Source organism: Cercospora beticola, chromosome 6 (assembly GCF_033473495.1).
Source record: "Cercospora beticola chromosome 6, complete sequence".
Classification (NCBI taxonomy): domain Eukaryota; kingdom Fungi; phylum Ascomycota; class Dothideomycetes; order Mycosphaerellales; family Mycosphaerellaceae; genus Cercospora; species Cercospora beticola.
The window spans coordinates 352643-376407 of NC_088940.1; the positions used below are offsets into that span (position 1 = coordinate 352643).

Consider the following 23765-nt stretch of genomic DNA (forward strand, 5'->3'; position numbering starts at 1 on the left):
TATGTCTTTGCTTAGTGGTCTTCTAGTCTGAGTCTTGCCAGGCACGGCTCAGCACTCTTGTGCGAGCTGTTTGCCCAGATGTATGTCGTGTAAAACTCGTGATCGTTTTGGCGAGACTCGAAAGCAACATGGCGGACGCAACGATTGCTGCAACATCAGCCAATGAGATCTCTCGCAATGATTCGGAAGCTACTACACAGCAATCGATCGAGGCCACGCACAACGATGATCTACCCCGGCGAGCGGATCGTCTTACGCTGCCAATCGTCCTGGTTCTTGTCGTTGGCGGCCTTGAAAGGGCAGCATTCTACGCGGTTTCGACTCCATGGCGTGAGTATATCTTTGATTGATCTGCGGTCGTCGTCTAATGTGCACAGAGAACTACATGCAGAATCACGCTGATTCTCGTTCTCCTCCCGGAGCTCTAGGCCTTGGACAGTCTACAGCTACGGCGGTCAGCAACGCGTACATGGTCTTCTCCTCTTTGACACCTGTCCCGTTCGCGATTGTTGCAGATCTGTGGTTAGGCAGGTATTACACTTTGCTGTTAAGTTTGAGGTACGAACAGTGTTAATGGTGCCAATAACTCCGTTAACAGACAACAGCCTCATCGCTGTCGGATGCGCTGTGCAGCTAGTGAGTTCTATCCCTGCTTTCGTCCAGAGCGTAGGATTGCCTGGCCTCGGGGTGACCATGATCCTCATAGGACTTGGGACAGGAGGTGTCAAGGCGACATTTCCTCCCTTCCTGGCGGAGCAACACCAGAGTGAAGAACTGCGATGCGCACAGCAAGCGAATGGGAAAAAAGTGGTAATTGACTCTCGTCTTACTTTGCAGCTTATCTACAATGTTTACTATGCGTGCGCTTGATCCACACGTGTCGATCGTGAAGTATTGCTAAGAGGTGGCAGGGTCATCAATCTGGCTTGCCTTTCTGTCGTGCCAACAACCCTTCTTGAGAAGAAAAGGGGCTTCTGGGCGGCCTACACTCTCGCCACAGCATGTAGCTTAGTGGCCGTTGTCTTCCTCATTGGGGCTTCGTTCCGTTTGGGTATGTTATGCAGGATACCTGACATATCTGTCAGCTAATAGTCTCCAGTGAAAGTGACTCCTGGCGAGAACATCTTGGTTCCTGCGGCCAGGGTTCTATCTTGTGCCATACGGAACGGCTTCAATCTCGAGAAGGCAAAGAGCCCATACCAGCTAGCCCGGCACAACAAGACTCCTTTGTACGACGATTCATTCGTTGACGAGGTCAAGGCGACAGTACACACGTGCCGAGTGCTGTAAGATTGCATACTGAGAGTGCTATAGCGTACTCTGACCTGTCTCAGACTTTCGTTTGCCATCTTCTACCTCTGCGCCAACCAGATGAACAACAATCTTGTATCTCAGGCCGGGCAGATGCAGCTCTCTGGTGTCCCAAACGATATGATTCCGGTCTTTGCGTCCATAGCCTGTGTGCTGCTCGCCCCAGTCTTGCAAGTTCTATGGAGTTTTCTCGCCCGTCACAAGATCACTTTCAGCGCTATCTCGCTGATCGAGGTGTCATTTGTCCTCTGCGCCGTCGCAATTGCCCTGGCCGCCGTGACTCAGCATCTAATCTACACATCTCCGCCATGCTACGATCGACCAAGAACATGCGAGCCGGGCGGGAAGCCGAATCGTATTAGTGTCTGGGTGCAGATACCTACCTACGTCGTCGCAGCACTGGCAGAGACCATAGGATTTGTCACAGCCAGTGAGTACGCGTATCGGCACTCGCCAAAGAACGCAAGGAGCATGATTCAAGCATTCTCGCAGCTAGCGGCCGCTCTGGGTAGCATGCTTGGTCTGGCAACCAGTCCCGCAGCACAAGATCCTTGGCTCGTCTTTTACTACGCAGCATTGGCAGGAGGCATGGTTCTGGCAGCTGTTATCTTTTGGTGGTTCTTTCGTAAGGACAGGCAGGAACAGAGCCCGTAGACTACTAAGATGCGAGAAAGCTGCTTCTTGCGAAAGATTGGACGCCTATCTGTGCTTAGTAGACTTGCGAGGTGTAGCCGTGGAAGATCTCAGCAGGCCATGGAATCTCTCGCTATTGTACGTGTTGCGAGGCCTGGTGGTCGTTACTCGGATGTACGTCTTCCGATTCCGCGACGGCAGCTGATAAGTTGACTTCTGCGAAAGTTTGCCGGCGTCTCGAATCCTTCTGAATACTGAGCTCCATGTAACGTTGGACTGCAACGTTGTTCTAGAAGTGCTAGAAGCATTGCGAAAGACAGGTGTCTGTACTTGCAGTTGCCTGAGGTATGATAGGAAGAGGGACGGCATTACACGCCTTTCTCCGCCAGATAGGAAAGTTGCTGCAAGGTCTCCCTAGCTAGAAAGATGGCCTTGGCCGCCGACGGACATTCAATAACACAGCAGGGGCCTGTTGACACCATCTCACCGACTAGGACAAGGCTTCGAGTGCCGAACTAGGGCTGCAAAACCTCAGCATCTCATTCGCTGGCACTTGCAAGATAACGTGAATGGCAGACAGTAGCTCGCTATTCTGCGAAAGTTCTATACGAATTTGTCTCGGTACCTTCATTCAACCGCAGCTGTAAGCTCTTTCTACTTACACCTGCGCAGCGAGGTCTTCAGCTCTCGACTTGCTATTAGGATCAAAGTACGGTTCTTCACCGATACCGACCGCACGATTCCCATAGCGCTCACCCAACCCCTCGTAATCAAATGTTGGAGTGTGGAACGTTGATCTGTCAAGGGATCGGTAAGTGAACATAAGCTAGTAGACTCCGGCAGACTCACCTGTTATCCCAGATAGCAATATCGTTTGGATTCTTCCATTTGAAACGCACGGTCAGGTCATGATTCTCGGTAATCATCCGCATAAATTTCGCCAGCAATTCCTGAGATTCTAGCGACGTGAGTTCGTTGACTCTCGTGGGGAATGGACCTATTGAGAAGATGCTCTTCCATCCTGTCACCGGATTCGTACGAACGACTGGGTGGACAGAGCTCATCGCGGTGTTCAGTGGGTGGCCTCGTGCATCGCGGTGAATCTTGACGTTCTCTGGATCTGCGGCCGCCATCTTGTTGTATCCTTCTCCACTGAAAGTTGTAGTCAAGGTCTCAAAGAACTTCTGATATGCTGGTGAGAACCGATCGTAAATCTCATAACCGGAAGCCCAGAGCGTGTCTCCGCCATTCGAAGGAAGCTGAGTTACTCGCAAAGAGGTGTAATCTGGAGGAACACGCTCGAATTGAACGTCCGAGTGCCACTCAGCGGCACGATACTGCCACTTGTCCTTCCTGTCTAAGTGTTTCAGGAACTCGTCCCTCTGCACCGAGCTGATATGAGAGATTTGCGGATCGCCTTGGCCTAGATCGGAGGTGTCGTTAAGCACCGGATGGATGTGGAGGCTGGAGTCTTTTGGCTTCCCGACTGCTTCTCCTAAGCGCTGGATAAAGTCTTTCTGAAGCTTATTTGTGAGATTGTCTTGTTTGCGAAAGAACACGACTCCTCTGGCGGAAACTGCCAGGTGTTAGTAAGTCACCGCAGCACACAAGACTCGCACCTACTCGCATATGCCAGGTCACGGAGTCTTTTGTTAGCATCTTGTGCGTTCAAGATGTCCTCTACGATATTGACATTAACGTATTCTCGTCCGATTGCAGGCGTAACATCGTCAAACGTGATAGCATCGAGAGCGCCGCAGGGCTCAACCGGTGTCTGGAAAGCTGCTGGCGCCATGTGGTAAGTTTGCGCAACGAAAGATGACAAGACTGACGTTACAGCGAGTTGGTAGGTCATATGCGCGAGAGCACCACTAGCTACTGCAGCGGCGTGTCCGGGACTTGTCTTCGACGCAGGCTTCAATGCAAGGCTATGCAGAACCCAGCTAGAAGCCGTCTGCTCCTAGTGTCGAGCTAAAGCATAGCTGGTGTCTCGGAGCAGGCAGAAGGGTAGGCAATGACTCTAGCCGTTACTTCGACTGCTCTCTCTCTCTGTCCCTCTCTCAGAGAGCGGAGATTGTCTATCAACTGAGTGTAAGAGGCAGCATCGGTATAGACGAGAGCCCGTGTTACAGTTAGACATTATAGCGTTTATGACTACATCAGAATAAACGCTTGTGTGGACATCCGCCATCATTGGCTAGCGCACTGCTTCATGGCCGATGCGCTTGCTTCTCGCAGCCGTCGTCTAGCAGAGTGTATGATTTCGTAGCCCGAAAGGCTTGGACTTGGGGCTCATCGGCCGTCGAATACGCGATATACTCTTCCAAGCTCGGTTTTTGAGCTTGCAATTGGCGACAGCTTGACAATAGCCGAACCTGAGTCCTACAAAATGCAAGTCTCACCGCCATCTAAGCGTAATTTCGGCGGCATGAAATGACTTTACGCGTAGTCCCGTACGATATTGAAGTTGTTGTCGTATCGAAACTTCGCGTCCTAGAGACCTCGCTGCCTCTTATAGACAAATGTAGCAAGGATATAGAACAAAGAGACACGTTTGATAATTATTACTATTGCTATAATCCCTACGCACTTCGACTATCTTAGTTGTCTAGTCGGCTCGACTAGGAATAAGACCCTCTACTATTCGCAAGAGAGATTGCGCAAAAACTTGTTGCTACGCGTATAACAGAACATAGTACCTGTTCCGTATAATTGCTAGTTTGTTGTCTGCAGACAGCTATGCTATAGGGCTACAAACTACTATTAATAGTAGCGCTGCTCTATTTAAGGTAGATAGAGTATCTAATAATAAGAGCAGCATAAAGTGCAAGAGGAAGCTCGGGCGTTTTCTAGTTATAGCTAGAGGAAGCTTTAGCGACGAGGAATCTACTAGTAGATAGGCATATATACTATTAAGGAACGCTACTATAACATCTATAAGTCTAAAAGCTCGCTATCTTAGACACTTAAAGACTAATATAGGAGATATTAAGATATGTACTAGACAATCGTAAGCTTTAAAAAGAAAGATAGACAGAACATTAGACATATTAGCTATCTTGTCGCGTCCGAGCTTTTTCTAACGCTAGGAGCCCTATATAGCATATCTTTGTTATCTATTAAGGCAGGCTAGAATCTTGTTTATAGTACTTCTTAGCGGGCGCATGTCGTAGTAAATATGTATACTGTTTGCTGAATTCTAAGTTGTTGTACATACTTCTAGCAATCGACTTTAAACTCTCTAGCATCCCGATTTTCGTTACTTGTTATAGTGCGCGGAAAAGTTTTGTTGCATTACGCCTAAGCATAGCTGCCTCGAGCGCAATAGACTATCCTTTTTACTAAATTCGGAGCTAAGTGTCCGCTTACTACTACTTATAAAGCAACGCTATGAATTCGTCCCTTCGCTAGGGGGATTATAAAGATTGCACTAGTATTATAGCTACTACCTAAGCTAACTAACCCTTTATAGGCGGCTCGATTTCGCGATAAGTGAAGCCTGCCGGTGCCGATAGCTGCTTACATATACAGAATGTCTAGCATGTTAGCGGTTATATTGCGCCTTAAGACGACGGTAAAGAGCAGCTTGTCGACGAAGACTACTAGTAAAAAAATTGTCGAGAAGAACGAAATGCGTCTAGTGGGTTTGCGGCGGACTTCGACTTTGCAGCACTAGTACATTTGGGAGGCTAATAACTAGCAGGAGGACTAGCATTCAATTCTATAGATATAGTAGTCGTTCTAAGTTGTCGCTGCAGAAAGAAGCTGTTTTCACTACGTACGGGAGTTTAGAAGCGTCTATGTTCCCAGAGACTACCGCCTATGCCGGGTTTTCTTTAAGCAACCTAGATCTCGTACGCTCTGCCCCAATCGCCCCCGTAAGCTCGGAAGCGTTTATGTTCTTAGAGATCGTTATGTCTTAGTCTGCTAAGAGTCGACTGCATTATCTAGCCCGTAACTACACACGGGAGCTTAGAAACGTTCTTATTGCTAGAGAGTACTATTCATCTAGACGTTTCTCGAAACAAGTCAGATTTAATTTCCAAGCCTTAACTACCTTCGCAAGCTTAGAAGCGCCTATGTTTCTAGAGACAACCGCCTATCTAGGCCTGTCGTGAAACATTTCAAGTTTGGTTAACTAACCTTGTAAGCTCGGAGGCGTTTATAGAAGTGTCTTTATAGTAATCGTATTAGTACACCTCGTTGTACCGAGTCTGCGACGCAAGATCGCGATCTTCGTCCCTAGTGCTGCTATAGCGCCTTACGTCCCGTAGAGACGACCGATCGCTATTAGAGAATTCTGCAAGGTCCGTCCCGTTATACTACTTGTTACTTGACGAATCGTCCTCCCCGGTCCTCGCCTTTTAATACGCCTTATACCCAGGTACGTAATAAGCGGCTACGATAGGACGCTTTCTTAATGTCGAGCTACGGGAAAGTAGCGATCTTATATGGCCAACCGCAACAGGTCTTTCGATCAGCTTGAATGGTGTACGAACATTATAGGTTACACTAGGAGGCTAATCGGAGTGAACATGTCCTAGGAAGCTTCCGTCTCTTAACACTCCGTGTTACCAGACGTAGCCAGCTTGGCAAGCTACGAAGCCTTCTAGTTCCAGATGAAAGCGTGATATACTATACAACTACTGCGAGGACGCTGAACTTTGATAGCACTTATACAGCAATCGCATACGTTTGACATTCGCTCTGTCCGGAGGCTATGTAATTGTCTCTCGAGGCAATCGTAGACAAAGCCGTGCTTCTCGTGCGATCTAGCTGATCTATGATTAATTCGACATCTAACCAACGACCTTTGAGTGCAAGCGCCTGACTAAATTAGCTCTCGATCTACAAAAAGCTTTGCTAACTAACTTGACGACCTGCGGTTGCACTTAGAGGTAGTTGCATTCGGAGATAGCCACGATTAGTCTTTAATTGAGGAGCTGCTCGAGCCCTCGAGATCCTGCAGTGTAGTACGTCTGTGCGACTCTAGGTTAACAAAGATGGAGAATCTAGAGTCCAGCCACTCTAAGATAATAGGCTAGGCCGATCAGCCTTGCTAAGATAGGCATCGTATAAGCTATTGTTGCTACTCGTCTAATAAAACAAAGCTGCATTTATGCGCGGCCGTAGTCAAGAATTTAATGTCAATCTTTTTAAAGTCTAGGCTGTCCTCGTACTGCGCCTAGTAGAGGCCTCCCGCGCGCTCTATATTGTGTGCGTCCACAGCGGTAGAGCAGCGTCCCGCCAGTCGTCTCCGTTTCACAACCGGCATACTAATGCCTTTAACTTGACATGAAGATGATGTAGACTAGATTGCACACCACATATACGTTAGGCTTTAGCTTTATTAAGGACGTTCCGAGCATTCGTTATCGGTCGCCTGCTTCGAAGGCTAAAAGCCGCTAAAGTGCTCGACGGTGCACAGCAGGTCAGTAGATATAGTTCTCTTTAGTTGTTGCAAGCGGCTAGTGTTGGCTGTGTTCGGCTGCGACGATGAGGCTAAGGCAAGGCTAAGGTCTTGCTCCTTGGCATAGCTCGGCCGTCTAATAGATTGATCACTCCACACATAACTCGGGGTTGTGTATGTACCTCGCCGGTGCTCCTCGTAGCTTTTCTTTAGGTGCTAGGACGTTTTACAAATGCAGACATTTTCTTCTTCTCTCTACCGGAGTTTTAGCTAATTTACATGCCGCCACTTGACCAGCGTGCCTTGGACCCAAGCTTGCCAGATGGCCTTCGGAAGCATCTGATAAGCCTTAGTGACCAGATCTCGTAAGAACAGGCATCCTTAGCAAGAGCCCGGCGAATCAGGCAAGCATGCCTTATAGTCATCGATGTTTCGGGGAACTCTACTTCTTGAGTTTCTGTCGCACCCACTCAATCGCCCTAGGAGTCTCCTCCCAAGCCTCGTACGAATACTGAAGCTTCAGCTCCAGTTCCTTATACGATCTATGGCTGTAAGACGTTGGCCTTGCGGTCAAAGCTAAGCCTAGTTTCACGAGTGCCGGCCAAAAGTACTTGTTAGACTTGTTAACGTTGTTGAACAAAGTGTTCATTTGTGCTTCTATGCCATCGATGTGTAGCTGGATGCTGATTCCGTCTCGGACTTTCTGCATGATCTCTGCATTATTTCCAACAATATCGCCCGTCAAGTGAGCGCGGATATCATCAAGCAGTTCCTGAGGCAGTTTCTCCGCAATCTTCATAGAGTTCTGCAACGAGTGCAAGTCCAGGAGGAGGCGCAGCTTGAGGAGCGTGAGAGCAATTCGAAATGTGAAGTTATCGAACCCCCCTGTCCATGGGTCTGGAGGTTCGAAAGCATTCTCTCCCTAGGTTGCATTGATCACCCCAATCGTAATCAGGATCTTCTCCAGAAGTCGTAAGCCTCTTGATCGCGCCCCAGACGTAGCATGAGCGCGGGAGCCATAACTCGGACACCCATATTATCGCTACGGCAGAGTCGGAGGCACTCTTTGACATGGTCATGGGCAGCTTGCACCGCGTCTCGGGTCTTGATCTTGCGAAGAGCATCTAGCAAGCCGTAACGAGCACGCATGTACGGACGCGTCTCGAGCCAGCCCCAGAAGTGAGGCTCGGGTTCTTCCAATGGGTTCGCTGGGCATATGAAATCTCCGGGGAAGTTGCGAAGTTCCGTCTCTTCTTTCTCAAAATGTGCACGAGCCTTTTTCACAGGTGTACATTGTGCCTTATGGGTCGGCCAGTCTGCCGCTTGATGTTCCTGAGCGAGATGAGCTGAACGGCTCTACGGCGTTTGTTGGTCTCTGTACAGCTCATACCTTGCAGCAGTATTTCACGACCTTGCAGCCGGCGCATGTCGACAGATTTCCGGCCGCAGTTTTGCAGTGATTGCACTGCGCATCGAGCAATTTGGACACAGTCATGATGTGTATAGAGAAGGCGGACGTAGGAAAGGGGAAACAAGTTGAATACCGACTTTGAGGTTGTGGAACGTTCTAGGGGAGGTCGCAGGGACCGTTGAGGCCTGAGGCTCACATCGCAATCATGGGTTCCCGGCAGCAGCAGCGTCTGGCTCCTGCTTGCATTTTCAAGTCTTGAAATCCTTCACCAGACCGCATTTATATGATTAATTCAGAGTCACTTCTCGAACGTATATCACTCGTCGTGAAATGGTGGATCTTCAAGAATCCTTTCGATTGCTTTGGGGGTCACGAGCACCCCCAAACCTTGTTCCGACACGGACCGAGCACAAGCATCAATTCGTGGAGAAACGTCACTTACCCTGCACATCTTTCTCCTCATTCTCCTCACAAACACGAGACATTTTGCGGAGAAGATGATCAATATTGCTGTCGAGCCTTCTTTGCCGGCTCCACATACAATGCAATGCCTCCTATATGGTGATCCTGTAGCACACAAGGTGAGTTGGGCTCATTTCGACCACATTCTATTTGGAGGATCAACATGAGGCAACGAAGAGAATTGCCAGTACTGACACTCGCATGCACATTTACAGCTCACCGAACATCTGCCAGCCTGTCCAAACTCAACATTCCACAATGTGGTGATGGAGCCAGCATCAAGCATGCCCCGACATACTCTTCTTTCTCTTTCGAGCCAGCTTTCTGGGTCGAGTTCTTTGGCAACGCGTCCAGTCCTAACAGTTTCACCTTCAACGCGATTGACATTCTCCATGAGCATGGCGGAAGACCAAGCATTCGTCCTGGCGGAATCACAATGGATTCGATGATATTCGAGCCAAATGCAAGCGACCCAGTCCGCACAACGAATGAGAAGGGCGGCGTGTATCGCACGACTGTGGGCTCTGCATACTACGAAAGCTGGTCGAACTTTCCCGGAGGAACAGAATTCGTGTCGACACTCAACTTTGGCAACGAGAGTCTCGATATCGCTCGAGACATGGCGGTAGCGTCGATCAAATACCAGCCCGACCTGGTGAAGTACTTCGAGCTCGGCAACGAGCCCACAAACTACGATCCAGACCGATGGGCGAACAGCACCGAGAACTATGTCAAGCAATGGCAAGAATACACTTCTGCCATCGATGCCGCAGTGGACGCGGAAGCTGGCCAGGCTATCTCATCTCGGCTAGGAACAGGACGTTGGTGGGCATCATCCGCCACAACAGACGAAACACCTCTCCACGTTCGCCCAGCAGACATCATCCCCGCCGGGATCGACTCGCAGAAGCAAGTCTCTGAGTACAGCATCCACAGCTATGCCTTCGCAACATGCGACCCAGAACGTCTCGCCCTCGCCACAATCCCGAATATCCTCAACCACACCGGCCTAAGAGAGTACGCCGACACCGAGATCGTGCCCTCTGCGAACGCTGCCCTCGCCGCCGGGCAGCCTTGGATCATCGGAGAATTCAACAGTATCGCATGCTCTGGCAACCCCAATGTCAGTGATACCTTCGCTCAAGCACTCTGGGAAGTCGACACCGAACTCATCTACGCCGTACGCAATGCCTCTGCATGCTACCTGCACCAAGGCGCCACACTCGTCTTCCAGAGTAATCAACAAAGTAATACCGCTGGAGATGACGGGAGTCCAGGCTTCTCGACTTATAGCATGCTCTACCCAATCACATCATCCAAACGTGGTCCACAGCGCGTCAACCCGGGATTCGTGGGCTTGGTCTTTCTCGCTGAAGCTTTCGCTCGAGAAGGAACGCGAGTAACCGCGTTGGATACTCCAGAAGGTCTGAGCGAGGACCATTTCTCAGCGTATGCCTTCTATTCTGGCGAGCAAGACAAGCTGAGCAAATTAGCCTTGATCAATATGAGACCGTTCTATGCCAATTGGACAGAAGACTATACCGTAAGCTTCAATGTCTTTGAGGGGCAGCAGGCCAAAAGGGGAGGATATGGACGCAGATATGGTGGTCATCGTGCTCGAGCTTGGGTCAAGCGTATGACAGCTCCGTATGTTGATGAGAAGGACTCTGATAAGGTGACGTGGGCGGGGCAGTCCTTCAGAAACGCTACTGCGAGTGGAAATGTGGAGATCGAGGAGGTCGGAGCAGATGGTGTGGTGAGCGTCCGAGGCAGTGAGGCGGTGTTGGTCTTCTACGACAGAGGTGATGTCTATGGTCTGTCAGCAGCCGATGATAAGCACGAAGGCTTTTGGCAGAAGTGGTCGAAGTGGTGGTAAATCCGATAAACGACCTTTTCCCTAGACCTTCAAACTTCAGCATTTCATCATTCATTCCCATGGTGTATCATCCCATCTCATCTATCCTCTAAGATCTATTCCCCACAAACCGTCCCTCCATCAATCTAAAATCCATGCCACTGCACCCTCTCCTCCACAGGTTTCTGGTCTTTCTTCTGGAGTCCCTCTCGTGCACCCTCCGCCGGCTTTCCAAAGACCAATTGTGCCACATGACTCCACTCAAGCGGAACACCAAACTGCTCCGAGACCTTCTGATCTGGCAGTGGGTTATAATGCTGCAAGTTCGCTCCCAGCCCTTCAGCCTCCAATGCAACCCAGAGAGCGTATTGGTGCATGGCGCTAGTGTGGTCGGCCCATTGAGGGAATTTATCGGCGTAGATGGGGAGTTTGGTTTGGAGGCCTTTGACGACTTCGCGGTCTTCGTAGAACAGGATCTATAGCAGTACGAGTCAGCGATGCTCAAGCTGTGGTGACTAAGAAGAGTGCTGGGGTTGTGAACGTACAGTTCCGTATGCATTCTTGAACATCTTGATTCTGCCCTCTGTGCTTGCCCACGAATCGGCTGGGACAATAGCTCTCAGAGCATCCTCCACGATTTGCCAATATTGGTCGTGCTTCTCTTTCACCAAGACAATGAGTCTGGTAGATTGGGAGTTGAAGCTCGAAGGCACATCGAGGATGGCCTGCGAGACAATCTCCTTCAGGCGGTCATCGGAGATGGTAGACTCCTTGGTGAGTTGGTAGATGGTGCGGCGGTGGGAGATAGCCTCGCTGAGGGAGAGCTTGGTGGAGGCCATGTTTGATGAGGTAGTGCTGAAAGAGTTCTTCGAGAATGGAGCAGAAGTGGATGAGGGAATAGTCGTAGGGAGGAAGAAAGCCTTTTGTAACAACGAAGCCGCGGCAGGGACAAGGAAGCTACTACTGTTAGTTCTCGTGACCGAAGCCGGTAGAAGTCTGCTGAGCAGCAGTGGGGTAGTCGCAAGTCGGAAAGACATAGTTGCGTCGGAATGGTGCTGAGCTAACGACAACAAGAAGTAGGCAAGCAGAACTGCGATTGGAGCAGTAAGAAGACCGACGCCCCTCCACGAGCGGTAGTGCATGGCGTAATTGCTGTGCTAATTTTGCTGGTAAGCAGACACCATTTGACTTCACTTTCCCTCACATGGCAGCGTATCGCCGTGGCCGCGAAGACCGACGGAGCCCGTGAAAGACGACACGCGGTCGTTGTTTGACGAATTGCTGACAGAGTCGCCGAGTTTTAGAAATCTGTTCCTGCAGCGACGGTACTGTTCCGCGAAGTCGGCTAGCCGGAACAAGGCAATTAGTCGAATATCGCCGAGCTGTCGGGGTTTGCATATAAGGAGGCGAAATCCGGAAAAACCCTTCACCGAGATGCTTCAACTTACTTTGCTTTGCAAAGGGCCGCCCTCTCTGTTTCAAACCACTAATAGGTGCTTAGGAGGGCTATATATATGTTGCACTTGTGTTGTCAACTTTTTTGGCGAGTGCAGGGCTCGTCGTTGCGATAAAATCCACAAATTCTAAATGTTAGACTTAGAAAATGTGAGATTTCTGGGGCTGCCGGAATCACCTTCTGATTGGCCTCCTTAGACTCGGCTGTCAACAGTTTCTCCGAATTTCGCCTCCTTATATGCAAGCCCAGCTGTCGGTGATGCTGCGCCCTCGGCTCCGAAATAAGATCATCGTAAAATTTGTTCTACCTCCCAGGCTTTCGACTACTGATTGCTGGTTGCTAAATGCTAGCTCCTGACTTCACTTCGTTGATGAGGGTGGATGATATGAGTAAGTCATGTTGCAACTGACTAAGTCTCGCTTTTTGTCCGAGTCTCACACTCCGGGCATTGCTGCCCACCCGATCCGAAGAGCCATCGGATGCAATTCGTGAAGCCAGCCGTGTTCTTGGAGGAAGGACGCTTCGCGTCCACCATAATCAGGACGTGTCTGATCAGCGAGGTCCATGGAACTCGTGGGCTCCAGCAAGGCTTAGCTGTTATCAAGCAAATTAGTTCCTCAACTTCGGTCGAAAGTGTGCTCCGCTCTGGATTTAGGAACGTTCCGGCAGATATCTCCAGCAGCTCCTGTAGCTCAACGGACTGCTTCAGACATGTACAAATCTATTCGACCACCTGAACCCACTTCTCCAAAAGCCCTGGATTCGTGATGGGATTATGCAGTTGCGAGATAGTACTCATGCAAGCAGCTGCAGGATCGCCGGATGCGCTCAGACTGCCATCCCAGTACTCGTTCCCTGGGAAGGAGTTTCCATCCCAAGCATAACTCAACACGAGAAGCTTGCCAGAATCGTCACCTTTCAACAACTCCGCAGGATCTCTCTTGGTGAAACGAACATCGACACTCACTGCTTGCCCAATGGATTGTATGCTCTTTTGTTTCTCCGCGTCCTGGAACCCAGAGATGTACGCAAACTCAACAGTTGCGATCTTGTGGTCCTTTGGCAGTCGACGAATGGCCATAGTGAAAGCGTTCATATAGAGCTCTGTCACATCTCGATCTACTGGTGCCCAGACTCCAAGGCCCAAGCCAACAACGTACACATGTGCGTGGCGGCGTCTTGTATCGGATTTGGCTCGACGATTGGCCTCGTGGAACAGCAATGAGGCTGTGTAGAAGATTCGTAGATAATAATAGTCGGTCACGGTATGCTTCGGATCCAGACCGTGATTGTGGTGCTGATCCAGTGCATCGCGGAATATGAAGTGCAACTGAGGGTGCATTCTAGGTTTGCTGACCGGGTCATACATGAAAGCCGAGTCCATGCGATCATCTCTTTCGAATCGTGGTCCCACAAGTCCGATGATGATGCCTCGAGAGTAGTCGTCAGCTTCAATACCCAATCTTGTCTCACAGACGGGAACTCTTACCTCTCTCCTCAAACGTATCCTTCTGTTGCAACTTCCCACTGTTATACCTCCCACCCTGATTAATGAAATACGAAGGTCCAGAAACACCAATCAAAGACCCAAGCATTATTTCATCGTAAGTCAGATAGTCCTCAATTTGCAAAACCTTATTCAAGTGCTGCTCATCAGTACCATTCCGGTCCCATTCCAAATTCGCGTTTCCAGAAATATATCTGCCATTTCGAAGTCTTGTGTGATCCGAAGCTCCCATAAAGACCAAAGGCCGCTTCTCGATGAGTCTTCGCGTGAGAGCCGGCCACGTCATATCACGATATAATGCTTTCTCGATCGTTGAGCCATGCTGAATCTTGTGCGTGACAAAGCGACGTGCGAAGTCTGGAAAGGTGGAGTGCACGGTGATGGAAGTGTTTTCTGCGTCGGATTGAATGACTTTCGGGTCGAAGTTCTTGACGGAGTTGGTGGTTATCGGTGGCTGTACTTTCATGCGATCTAGCTTCAGGAAGCTGAAACTTCGAGACTTGTCCATCTTGCTAGTAGGGTATCTAGAGGAGGTTCAACAGGCACGAGGTTGTCGACATCAGATCATGTCCGTCGTTCGTTGGTCCCGGGTCCTGCCAACGAAATGATTTAGTCCGGTCTGATTTAGTCCGGATGGGTCGAAGAAATGAACAAGGACAAAGCTCCTTGTGCTCTGATGGGTGTGGTGAGAGGAGCTTCTGAGTGGCGTAACAGAGTGTCGTGAAGGTAGATGTAGTGAATTGAAGCCAGGACCGGTGTAGGGCTGGAGGTCCATTAGGCAGCTGCCGCCAAGCCAATCCTTCAAGAGCTCCACGCGAGAAACGCTTAACCTCACTCGAGGAAACGAGAAGCATCAATGTTCTTTACCAGTGTTTATCGAGACGTCTCGTTGCTGTAGCCATTCAATGTTTTGTCGCGTTGAATGAGCGCGGTCCATGTCAAGAAGCAAATGCGTTACGTTGGTTTTGGAATGGAATATACATCAGAAGGGTCAACGAGCTTTCATGTGCACGAAGCCTGTCCTGCTCCATACCTTACATGAACCGCTCAACGAATGCCTCGACTTGCTCCGGCGTCATCTCCTTGATTCCCACAAGCTTGTTATCGTCCTCTGCACTCTTCGTGCTGCCATAGATGGGATTGAAAACCGCTGCAGCGACAAAGCCTAGCATAGCCGACATATCACCCTTTGCCAATCTTTCAGACGCGTCCCTTTCTATATCTGCAGTGCGAACATCCTCCCGCTCAAACTGCACTCCAGGCTTCTTCTTCTGTGCGATAGCGAGCAGCTGGTTTTGAGTGACCGTCGCGCTCCGCAAGTAGACGGGTCGATTCTTGAAAGCTTCTGGGTTCTCAAGAGCAGCAACAATCGTCTTTGCGATGTCAGCGTAGGTCGTAGTAGCCACAGGAAGGTCGCCGCCGTCAAAGACACGAGTCAGGCCGCCTTCCAGGCTTGCCAAGAAGCTGTTCTGGAGGGCCCAATCGAAGAAGAGGCCGGTAACGATGGAGACATAGGAGATCTGGTCTCGATGGCTGCGGAGGTAGTCCAGTGTCTCCGGCTTGCCTTTGGCGAGGGGCAGAGCGGCGGCGTGAGCGTTGCCGGTGATGTCGGCGCCGAATTCGCTCGGGATGAAGAACTTGACACCAGCAGCAATCGCGGCATCAACGAGGGCTGGCTGCTCCCAAGGTGTAGGAATGAGGGAAATCAGGGCATCGTGCCCGGTGAGGATCTTGACCAGTGCTTCGTGGGAGCTGCAATCAACTTTGACCGTTTTGATTTGGGTAGGGAGGCTGTCGGTCTTGCCGCTGAGTGAAAGCGCGGTCACATTGAATCCGGCATCAATGAGAGCGCGAGTGATCGAGGGGCCCAAGCTGCCAGTGGCGCCGGCAATTGCAATGTTCTGGTAAGCCATGTGGCTGATGCGGGACTTTGAATGTTGGAGATTCGCGGTGGTCGAGGTGGCTGGATGTGCTGAGTGATGGAATTGATGGCTGCATTGGAAGCGCTCCGCCCCGCTGTTATATACGACGAGCGCATTGTACTCACGGATGTCAAGACGGTGTGCGCTAGGGTTATGAAGGCTGTTGTGCATGCCCAGCTTGAAGTTGTTCGGCGTCGTTTTGTCATCCGGGCTGCCTCTAAGTCCGGCCACATGGTGTGCCAAGAGGCCCAAGACGAACGATGCCGCTTTCGAAACAACGGCCAGGGTGTCGGCTCAATCGAATCATGTTCTACTCATGTTTGCATCGAACATCGAGCGACTACGCCGATCCCGTCACTTCGGAAATCGGTGTTGATTCCGATGGCGCAGCTGAGATTGGATGGACGTTGATGCGGTGGATGTTGATGCGATGGACGTTGATGCGATGGACGTTGATGCGATGGACGTTGATGCGATGGCGCTGATGCGGTGGAAGTGAGATGGTGGGCGTCGATGTGAAGTCGTGATCCAACGCTTCACGCGTGCCTTCCGCTGCTTCAACGCGCACGCGTTGACGCGACGAACGCCGCCTAGGCAGAAGGACATCCATCTCGTCTCTTCTTCAACACACGACACCTCTCATCCTCTCTCTGCCCATTCCCCCGACTTACCGCAAACAAACGAGAACGACGCCGATCAACGTCATGTCTCCAAACTCTACCGCGGACCAAGCTGCCAGCACGAGCCCAACGCCACCATTCGTAGAGCGTTGGGGCAAGAGATTGTTCGAGAATGGCAACGACCTCAAGGTGGTAGCCAACTTCAACAAGGAGGCTGGCCTCCAGAAGCTTGAGGACGAGGCCAACGCAAACGTCTCCGATCCCGCTCTGAAGGTCTGCTACTCCATGTACGCCAAGTTGTGCCGCGGCGTGGGCGCTGTCGAAGCTGTGCGCAACCACCTTGACTCCGGTGTTTTGGCCAAAATGGCCGCAGCTCAGATCAAGGCCTACTACAACCCAACCAAAATGTCGGAGCACACGTGCCAGGGCTATACCTGCGTCATCTTTGCCGCTTGTGCGATGAGTCTTGGGTGTAAGACCTACCTCAACTTGAAGGTGAGCTTGATGCTCCTCTGCGATGCGAGTGCTTCCAAAAATAACGCATGGACAGGGCTACCACATGTTCTTCAACACCTACAACAAGTTCTTTCTTGGGATCTGTAGCACCGCTCCCATCACCGACGAAGCATGTTGTCAAATCTTTCATGCAGCCATGAACAGTGAGGCCACACCAAGTTCCGCCGGCGAGTCTTTCACACCTGGTCTGCCGTATGATTTTGGATCGATGACTCGTAGGGAAGCCCGCGCTGAAAAGCTGTCGTCTGGACTCTCAGAGGCACAGGCTAGCCCTTGCTGGATTGAGCCACACGGCATGCTCGCGATCGGAGAGAAGAATTCGCTTCGTGGACCGACCATTCCCAGCATCATCGGTCCATGTGGCAAAGCTGATATGGGATACACGGAGGATGCCGAGTGCTGTGGCAATGAACGCTGTGGCAAAGCCGGCGCCAAGTTGAGATGTGGTCGCTGTCGGGACCAGCTCTACTGCAACAAGACTTGCCAGAGCAAGGACTGGGCCCGCCACAAGGTTGTGTGCCGCACGCCAGAGATGCGCAAAGACATCGACGACAAGCCGCAGAAGTGGACCAACATCTTCGACATGCTACCTGGTCGCATGTGAGAGGCCGTTCGTGAGTCTGGAAGCTGATCCAATGCGGCAAGCGTCCAGCTGGGCGACAAAGGCGGCTACATAATGTTGTTCCGGATGAGACGAGGAATCCTGTGGGCTTGGACTGGAGGCAGGCTGTGAGATGTTAGCCGTACCGCTGTGAATGAGTATGTTCACGTGTGTACGAATGGAGTAGCTCGTCCGTAATTCATGGCCATACTGCCGATTCTGGACGTGAGTTATTGGTGACCCATTCGCACGTCACTCTTGTTTGCCCATGGCCTACTCGTTCGTCCACGACCATGCCGCCACTCTCTCAGTACCAGGATGCATTGAAGACACTCTTTCGTCGGCATGCGGCACACCGCTCACGAAGAATATGCGTTGGCGCGCGTCCGCAGTACTACACCTGCGGGCTGACTGCGGCCATCGTCCAAGGATGAAGTCGAGTATAAGCCTGGTCCAGGCGAGTCATTGTGTCAAATCAATCAATATTCGGCCCGCGCTCCACCCAATCGGACTTTGCACCTTTTCGCATTCGTAGTTGTCTCGGGTGTCAGGCACAGCAGCTGCAACGAGAGGCTCGGCGCGAGAGGGAAGATGTTTGATGGAGAGCGCTCTCGCAGAGCAAATGATGGCCGAACGGACCAGACGTTCAAACGGAGATGTCGGCGGCAGGATGTTATTGGCAAGCCGGGGCCCAAAGGCAAGGGCCACGGAACCGCGAGATCTCGGGACGATTACTAACCACTCTAGCTCAATCGATCCTAGACCTGCACTGACACCAATCACAACATCCATCATCATCTGCCCATCTCTGCCACATCTGGACATGGCTTTCGACCCAAGCACCTCATCACGAGACGATCTGCCGGGTGGAATAGAAGGCGCGCTCCGCTTAAGCGCAATGGAGAGCTTCCCAGTCGAGGAAACTCATCCCACCTGACCGTTAGACCCGTGGTTTACTTTCGCAAGACGGACCGCGACCCAAACAATCTATCTTACTTTCGCTGATTTATGCACGTCCTCCTGCTGGTTGTTGGAAGCCAGGCACAAGCACTCCCAAGACCCTGCCCTGCATCATCGTTCGCATCATTTTCTGTCCCACCTCGCCATTGCTTCTCACAGACATCAGACAATGTCTTCATCGGCTACGTCGTCAAGCCACCTTTGATAATACTGCGCAAACACAACAAACGTGCCGACCTGGTCCGGGCGACCACAATGTCATCCCCAGGAGAAACTGCAGTAGATGGCGCCGAGAGTACGGGCCCGACATTCGTGTCGCGCGATGAAGTGCGGACTCTGTATGCGGTGGCTGGCGCTTTCCTCGCATTGGCGTGTAAGTCTACTTCAGGTCGCCTGGCCTAGAGAGGCAACACTCTGACAGGCTTGAGCATAGTGATTGCAGTGGTATGCCGTGCGCTGGCACTGTATACGAAGCGGACGTGGGGCAAATGGGACGACTGGACGATGATGTTCTGCATCGCACCAGCGGCGTCGCTGGCGGCCTTCATGTGCATTCAAGGGAAGAAGGTAGCCCATGGCCCTCAAGATCAGGATCCGTTCGAGTGGCTCCAAAATATTTTGCTCGTGAGTGCTCACAGCGTGTCATTTTGGACTTCTCTAAATGCAGCAGGCCACCTGGATTATTCAGATTTTGACAGTGACATGTTTTTACGTCGTCAAATTGTCGCTCTGTATCCGATACCTTCGAATAGGTAAGTGTATCAGCTTTTCTGGTGCATGGAGACAATTACTGACATCTTGCAGCGGATAACGCTGATGACTGGTTCTGGCGACTTTCTATGCTCACGATCGTATTTGTAACTGCGCATTACATTAGTAGCGTAGTAGTGTGGGGAGCACAATGCCTACCCGCGGCCAGATACTGGAACCTTTCCATACCAGGAAGGTGCATAGACCTTCAAACCTGGACTTTGTGTATGTTGACCCTCGCGGGCACAGCGTCATCCTTGCTAACAGAGATACAGCGGTCAATGCCGTGAACCTCGCCACAGACGCGGTCGTCCTGATACTCCCTATTCGGCCCATCTGGAAGCTGAGAATGCCTCTCAAGCAGCGTCTTGCCATCCTTAGCATATTCGGGCTCGGCAGCGTGTCGACAGTGGCTGGCTGCTTTCGCTTCCACTACATGTACCAGTTTTACAAGGGTCCAACAGATCTGGGACAGACGACATTGTTGATCGAAGTATGGGCATATATTGAGATCTCACTGGGCATATTCTGCGGATGTGCTCCATGTAAGCAAATTCTGGCTCTGCGGAATCAGTTGCGTCTGTGCTGACCATGTGCACCACAGCATTCCGGACCTTGTGGACAGCACTACGAGACCGCATTGGAGGAACAGATGCGTGGCAAACGATGAACAGTCACACATCCTCGGAGAACAGTACAGGTACAAGTTATGGACGTTCCGAGAAGAGTAAAGCAGCACAACGTCTAAGTCGTGAGACAAGGTTTGAGATGGTTCAGTGGGGAGGGCAGCCGTCTACCAGCAACAGTGGCCAAGCTGCCAGCTACAGTTCACAGCACAGCATCATGGAAGCAACGAGAGAAGGGGTACAAGAGGATCACCAATCCGTTTACCGGGAAAGTAATCGGCATAGCAATCACGACAGAATTGGCGCATGAGCGGTTTATGAAATGACACGAGTCGGCATTTAGCGAGCGAGCATATAGCCAGCGGGTTGTTCACAGTCAACCGCAGTTACAATGAGCATATAATGCACACAGAGATGGTAACAACAGTAACCGTGGATGCCTCTGGATGCAACTACCTCTGAGTGCCACTGCAGGTCGCTAAACCAATCAGCGAAGCTTTTCATGGATCGAGAGCCAATCTAGTTAGGCGCTTGCACTCAGAGGTCGTTGCACTCAGCGGTACCCACGGTTACAACACTGTGATGGCTCGGTTACTTCGCAGTGAAAGTTGTTGCCTCAGGCTTCAAGGCCGTCTGTGCAGATCTTCCACAAAGTTCAACCTCACATGCCAAAAACTTTTGCTCCATCGCCAATTCCACGCGCGCCATCACCACAGCTTCCAAGATGAAGCGCAAAGCAGACGATAATGCGACAAAAACCACCAATGGCTCTGCAAAGAAACAAGCGACCGAATCTGGCGGCATCCGAGGCCGCTTTCGCGAAGGACTCTTCGATCCCGCAACTGTGAAATCCTACGCCGACGACTATGCCAAGTCCGGACCATATTTACACACTGTCGTATCTGAACTCATGAACGATGACCTCCTCCGTTCCGTACGAAGTGAGATCACAGAGAGCATCCATTTCACACCCAAGGAAACAGACATTTACAAGATCCACCAATCCGGAGATTTGGCGAACCTGGATGGCCTACCTGCCTCAGCATTGGAGAAATTACCTTCATTGTTGAAGTTACGAGATGCGCTGTATGGAGAAGATTTCCGGAAATGGGTCTCCCAAGTCTCTGGAGCTGGACCACTTTCGGGAAAGAAGACTGATATGGCAGTGAATGTCTATGTTCCGGGATGTCATTTGCTTTGTCATGACGATGTAATTGGCACAAGACGTGTCAGTTATATCTTGTACTTGACGGATCCGGATAAGCCTTGGAAAGCTGTTTGGGGTGGAGCGCTGAGGCTTTATCCTACTGATGAGGTGAAGGGTGAGGATGGGAAGAAGTATAAGTTGCCAAGGGCAAAGTGGAGTAAGGTCATTCCTCCGGCATGGAATCAACTTTCGTTCTTCACTGTGCAGCCTGGGGAGAGTTTTCACGATGTGGAGGAGGTGTACAAGCGGGTGGAAGGGGAGAGTGAAGATGATGGTGGGAGAGTGCGAATGGCGATCAGTGGGTGGTTCCATATTCCGCAAGAGGGAGAAGAAGGGTTTGAGCCGGGACTGGAGGAGAAACTGGCAGAAAGGAGTTCCTTGCAGCAGTTGCAAGGCAAAGCTGATCAGTTTGACGAGCCTCAGCATCAATGGGCGTCATTGGAGGAAGCGGATGCGAAGGACGATGAAGATGCTGAACCGGAGCTGACCGAAGAAGATTTGGCTTTCTTGATCAAGTTCATGACACCAAACTACCTCACACCGGACACTGTCGAGGAGCTGAACGAGTTGTTCACGGAAGAGTGTCTGCTTCAGCTCACAAATTTCTTGAGCGACAAGTTTTCAAAGAAGCTCAAAGAATCGCTGGAGAGTGGTCAAGCAGATGAGTTGACCTGGGCGACATCACGACCACCGCACAAGCATCGATACCAGTATCTGCAAGCACAGTCGCAGAATCTGGAGAGCAACGGCACAGAAATGTCGCCTCTGCAGCAAGTCCTTGACGAACTTCTTCCAAGCTCCGCGTTCCAAAAATGGCTGGCACTAGTCACAGGCTCTAAGCCAAAGCGCGCATCTGTGCTGGCCAGAAGATTCCGCAAGAGTCTCGACTACCAGCTTGCACAAGGCTATGGAGGCGATGAGCCGCAACTCGAATACACGTTGTGTGTCACGCCAACTTCCGGCTGGGGCGCAGAGGAAGAAGGCCCGGAGCAGGAAAACGGCGACAGCAGCAAGACGAAAAAGGAGAAGACTGAAGCAGAGGAAGAAGACAACGTCGGAGGCTACGAGCTCTACATGGCCGGCGAAGACGACGGCGATGACAACGAAGACGGAGGGTCCGATGATGGGGTCACTATCCCGCCGAGTGTGCAATCCGCCACAGGCGCCGGCCAACGTCGCTCGGCCAAAAAGAAGAAAGCGGATCCTGCTGTCTACCAAGCCGCAGGGGACGACGAAGACGATGGCATCTTGTTCAGCAACCCTGCGGGCTGGAATACGATGAGCATCGTGCTTCGTGATAAAGGAACGTTGAAGTTCGTTAAGTATGTCTCGCAGGCTGCGCCTGGAGATCGTTTTGACTTCACTGGATGTGTTGAGATAGAGCCTACTGAGGACGATGAGGATGACGAAGAGTAGGCATAGAACATGACTAAAAGAGTGCTGGAAGAATTTTCGATGGGCGTATGGACCGGGATAGAGGGAAAAGTCTCTTGTACAAGTAGATTCGGATACTACACTAACGACTTAGGCGCACGGTCTTGCAATACCGCACGCCCGCCGCCACGAGCGATGTGAATGTCTGTCAGCGAGAACACCAATCACCGCTGTGCGTGACGTACTGGGCACGAAGAGCGATGCCCTATTGTTCCGGAGAGATTCACGAGGGAGCACAATGCATCGTTCTTTGTGGGCGTCACGCCTCTTCACTGTCTCTTTCAGGCTCTCCGGTGGCTTTATGAGTCTCGACAATGCATTCTATTCTCTCCCCTTCAAACTCCTCCATCCTACAATCTAAACTCTCTACTCAGAGCTCTCGACCCTCAATACAGCTGCTCGATCACCAAACAAAATCACCAGATCCGGAGCAAACTAATCGGTCCAAAAGCCAACTCCTCGAACTCCAACCCTTCCAACGGAATCATGTCTTCACGCAGCTCGATGCAGTACGACGACTTCCTCGACACCGACATCCCCTACAACGAAATCCCACCAGAGTATCTCCCTTCCTCCAGTCCCCCAACTAACCCCGATGCAGGCCATCAACTCCAGCAAGCCTTCACTGAAGCTATCCGGCGCGCCGCACGTCCTGAATACACCTCCTCTGACATCTCCAGAGCAGTCGAAGTCGCACACAACATCAGACTCGCTATCGAACAAGCTGCCGCAACCCACGAAACATTGTTCAATCGCTACAAGAAGCTTCCTCAGGCCGTAAATGATGCAGACACAGATGTGTTCACAGCCGAATTCCGTCAAGACGAATGCCATGCGTACTTCGAGTCAGAAGGTCATCGTCGATTCTCTGCTCTGCTCGAGAGAGTGCTTGACGTAGATCGGATGTTGGAGAATGGCAGGTATAAGGATGCCTTTGAGCGTGCGTGTACGTTTGAGGGAGAGATTGAGTCGGTGTATCGCTTCAACGAGGAGCTGGAGAGAGTTGTGGCCGGTCTTGAGGAGAGGGCGGAGAGGTACAGATAAGTTTGAACGTTGGACATTCTGAGCGCAGGAGATGTTGTCT

The 23765-nt window shown here is 51.1% G+C and overlaps 12 protein-coding genes across 12 annotated transcripts; 6 read left to right on the top strand and 6 right to left on the bottom strand.

Annotated features, from left to right (window-relative positions):
- Nucleotides 1–128: 128 nt before the first annotated feature.
- Nucleotides 129–1965, top strand: RHO25_009259 (uncharacterized protein; the record flags this gene model as incomplete). The annotated part of the gene is made up of 6 exons (XM_023600805.1): nt 129–330; nt 378–558; nt 606–860; nt 912–1051; nt 1100–1286; nt 1335–1965. 6 exons carry the CDS (start codon nt 129–131, stop codon nt 1963–1965), a joined length of 1596 nt encoding a protein of 531 aa, XP_023453700.1.
- Nucleotides 1966–2602: 637 nt separating this feature from the next.
- Nucleotides 2603–3799, bottom strand: RHO25_009260 (uncharacterized protein; the record flags this gene model as incomplete). The annotated part of the gene is made up of 3 exons (XM_023600806.2): nt 2603–2741; nt 2794–3520; nt 3568–3799. The coding sequence occupies 3 exons, from the start codon at nt 3797–3799 to the stop codon at nt 2603–2605; spliced, it is 1098 nt and encodes a 365-aa protein (XP_023453697.2).
- Nucleotides 3800–7796: 3997 nt separating this feature from the next.
- RHO25_009261 (uncharacterized protein) lies at nt 7797–8153 on the bottom strand (the record flags this gene model as incomplete). The annotated part of the gene is made up of 1 exon (XM_023600807.2): nt 7797–8153. The coding sequence occupies one exon, from the start codon at nt 8151–8153 to the stop codon at nt 7797–7799; it is 357 nt and encodes a 118-aa protein (XP_023453698.1).
- Nucleotides 8154–8305: 152 nt separating this feature from the next.
- On the bottom strand, nt 8306–8849 carry RHO25_009262 (uncharacterized protein; the record flags this gene model as incomplete). Its single annotated transcript, XM_023600808.2, has 2 exons — nt 8306–8686; nt 8745–8849. 2 exons carry the CDS (start codon nt 8847–8849, stop codon nt 8306–8308), a joined length of 486 nt encoding a protein of 161 aa, XP_023453701.1.
- Nucleotides 8850–9390: 541 nt separating this feature from the next.
- RHO25_009263 (uncharacterized protein) lies at nt 9391–11103 on the top strand (the record flags this gene model as incomplete). The annotated part of the gene is made up of 1 exon (XM_023600809.1): nt 9391–11103. The coding sequence occupies one exon, from the start codon at nt 9391–9393 to the stop codon at nt 11101–11103; it is 1713 nt and encodes a 570-aa protein (XP_023453702.1).
- A 125-nt stretch (nt 11104–11228) lies between these two features.
- RHO25_009264 (uncharacterized protein) lies at nt 11229–12224 on the bottom strand (the record flags this gene model as incomplete). Its single annotated transcript, XM_023600810.2, has 2 exons — nt 11229–11558; nt 11628–12224. The coding sequence occupies 2 exons, from the start codon at nt 12222–12224 to the stop codon at nt 11229–11231; spliced, it is 927 nt and encodes a 308-aa protein (XP_023453126.1).
- A 1035-nt stretch (nt 12225–13259) lies between these two features.
- On the bottom strand, nt 13260–14553 carry RHO25_009265 (uncharacterized protein; the record flags this gene model as incomplete). The annotated part of the gene is made up of 2 exons (XM_023600811.2): nt 13260–13969; nt 14028–14553. The coding sequence occupies 2 exons, from the start codon at nt 14551–14553 to the stop codon at nt 13260–13262; spliced, it is 1236 nt and encodes a 411-aa protein (XP_023453125.1).
- Nucleotides 14554–15079: 526 nt separating this feature from the next.
- On the bottom strand, nt 15080–15958 carry RHO25_009266 (uncharacterized protein; the record flags this gene model as incomplete). The annotated part of the gene is made up of 1 exon (XM_023600812.2): nt 15080–15958. The coding sequence occupies one exon, from the start codon at nt 15956–15958 to the stop codon at nt 15080–15082; it is 879 nt and encodes a 292-aa protein (XP_023453124.2).
- Nucleotides 15959–16671: 713 nt separating this feature from the next.
- On the top strand, nt 16672–17707 carry RHO25_009267 (uncharacterized protein; the record flags this gene model as incomplete). The annotated part of the gene is made up of 2 exons (XM_023600813.1): nt 16672–17082; nt 17138–17707. 2 exons carry the CDS (start codon nt 16672–16674, stop codon nt 17705–17707), a joined length of 981 nt encoding a protein of 326 aa, XP_023453123.1.
- Nucleotides 17708–18919: 1212 nt separating this feature from the next.
- On the top strand, nt 18920–20350 carry RHO25_009268 (uncharacterized protein; the record flags this gene model as incomplete). The annotated part of the gene is made up of 6 exons (XM_023600814.2): nt 18920–19037; nt 19098–19288; nt 19335–19416; nt 19469–19639; nt 19690–19959; nt 20019–20350. The coding sequence occupies 6 exons, from the start codon at nt 18920–18922 to the stop codon at nt 20348–20350; spliced, it is 1164 nt and encodes a 387-aa protein (XP_023453130.2).
- Nucleotides 20351–20764: 414 nt separating this feature from the next.
- RHO25_009269 (uncharacterized protein) lies at nt 20765–22663 on the top strand (the record flags this gene model as incomplete). Its single annotated transcript, XM_023600815.2, has 1 exon — nt 20765–22663. One exon carries the CDS (start codon nt 20765–20767, stop codon nt 22661–22663), a length of 1899 nt encoding a protein of 632 aa, XP_023453129.1.
- Nucleotides 22664–23167: 504 nt separating this feature from the next.
- Nucleotides 23168–23725, top strand: RHO25_009270 (uncharacterized protein; the record flags this gene model as incomplete). The annotated part of the gene is made up of 1 exon (XM_065603169.1): nt 23168–23725. One exon carries the CDS (start codon nt 23168–23170, stop codon nt 23723–23725), a length of 558 nt encoding a protein of 185 aa, XP_065459241.1.
- Between the last annotated feature and the right edge of the window lie 40 nt (nt 23726–23765).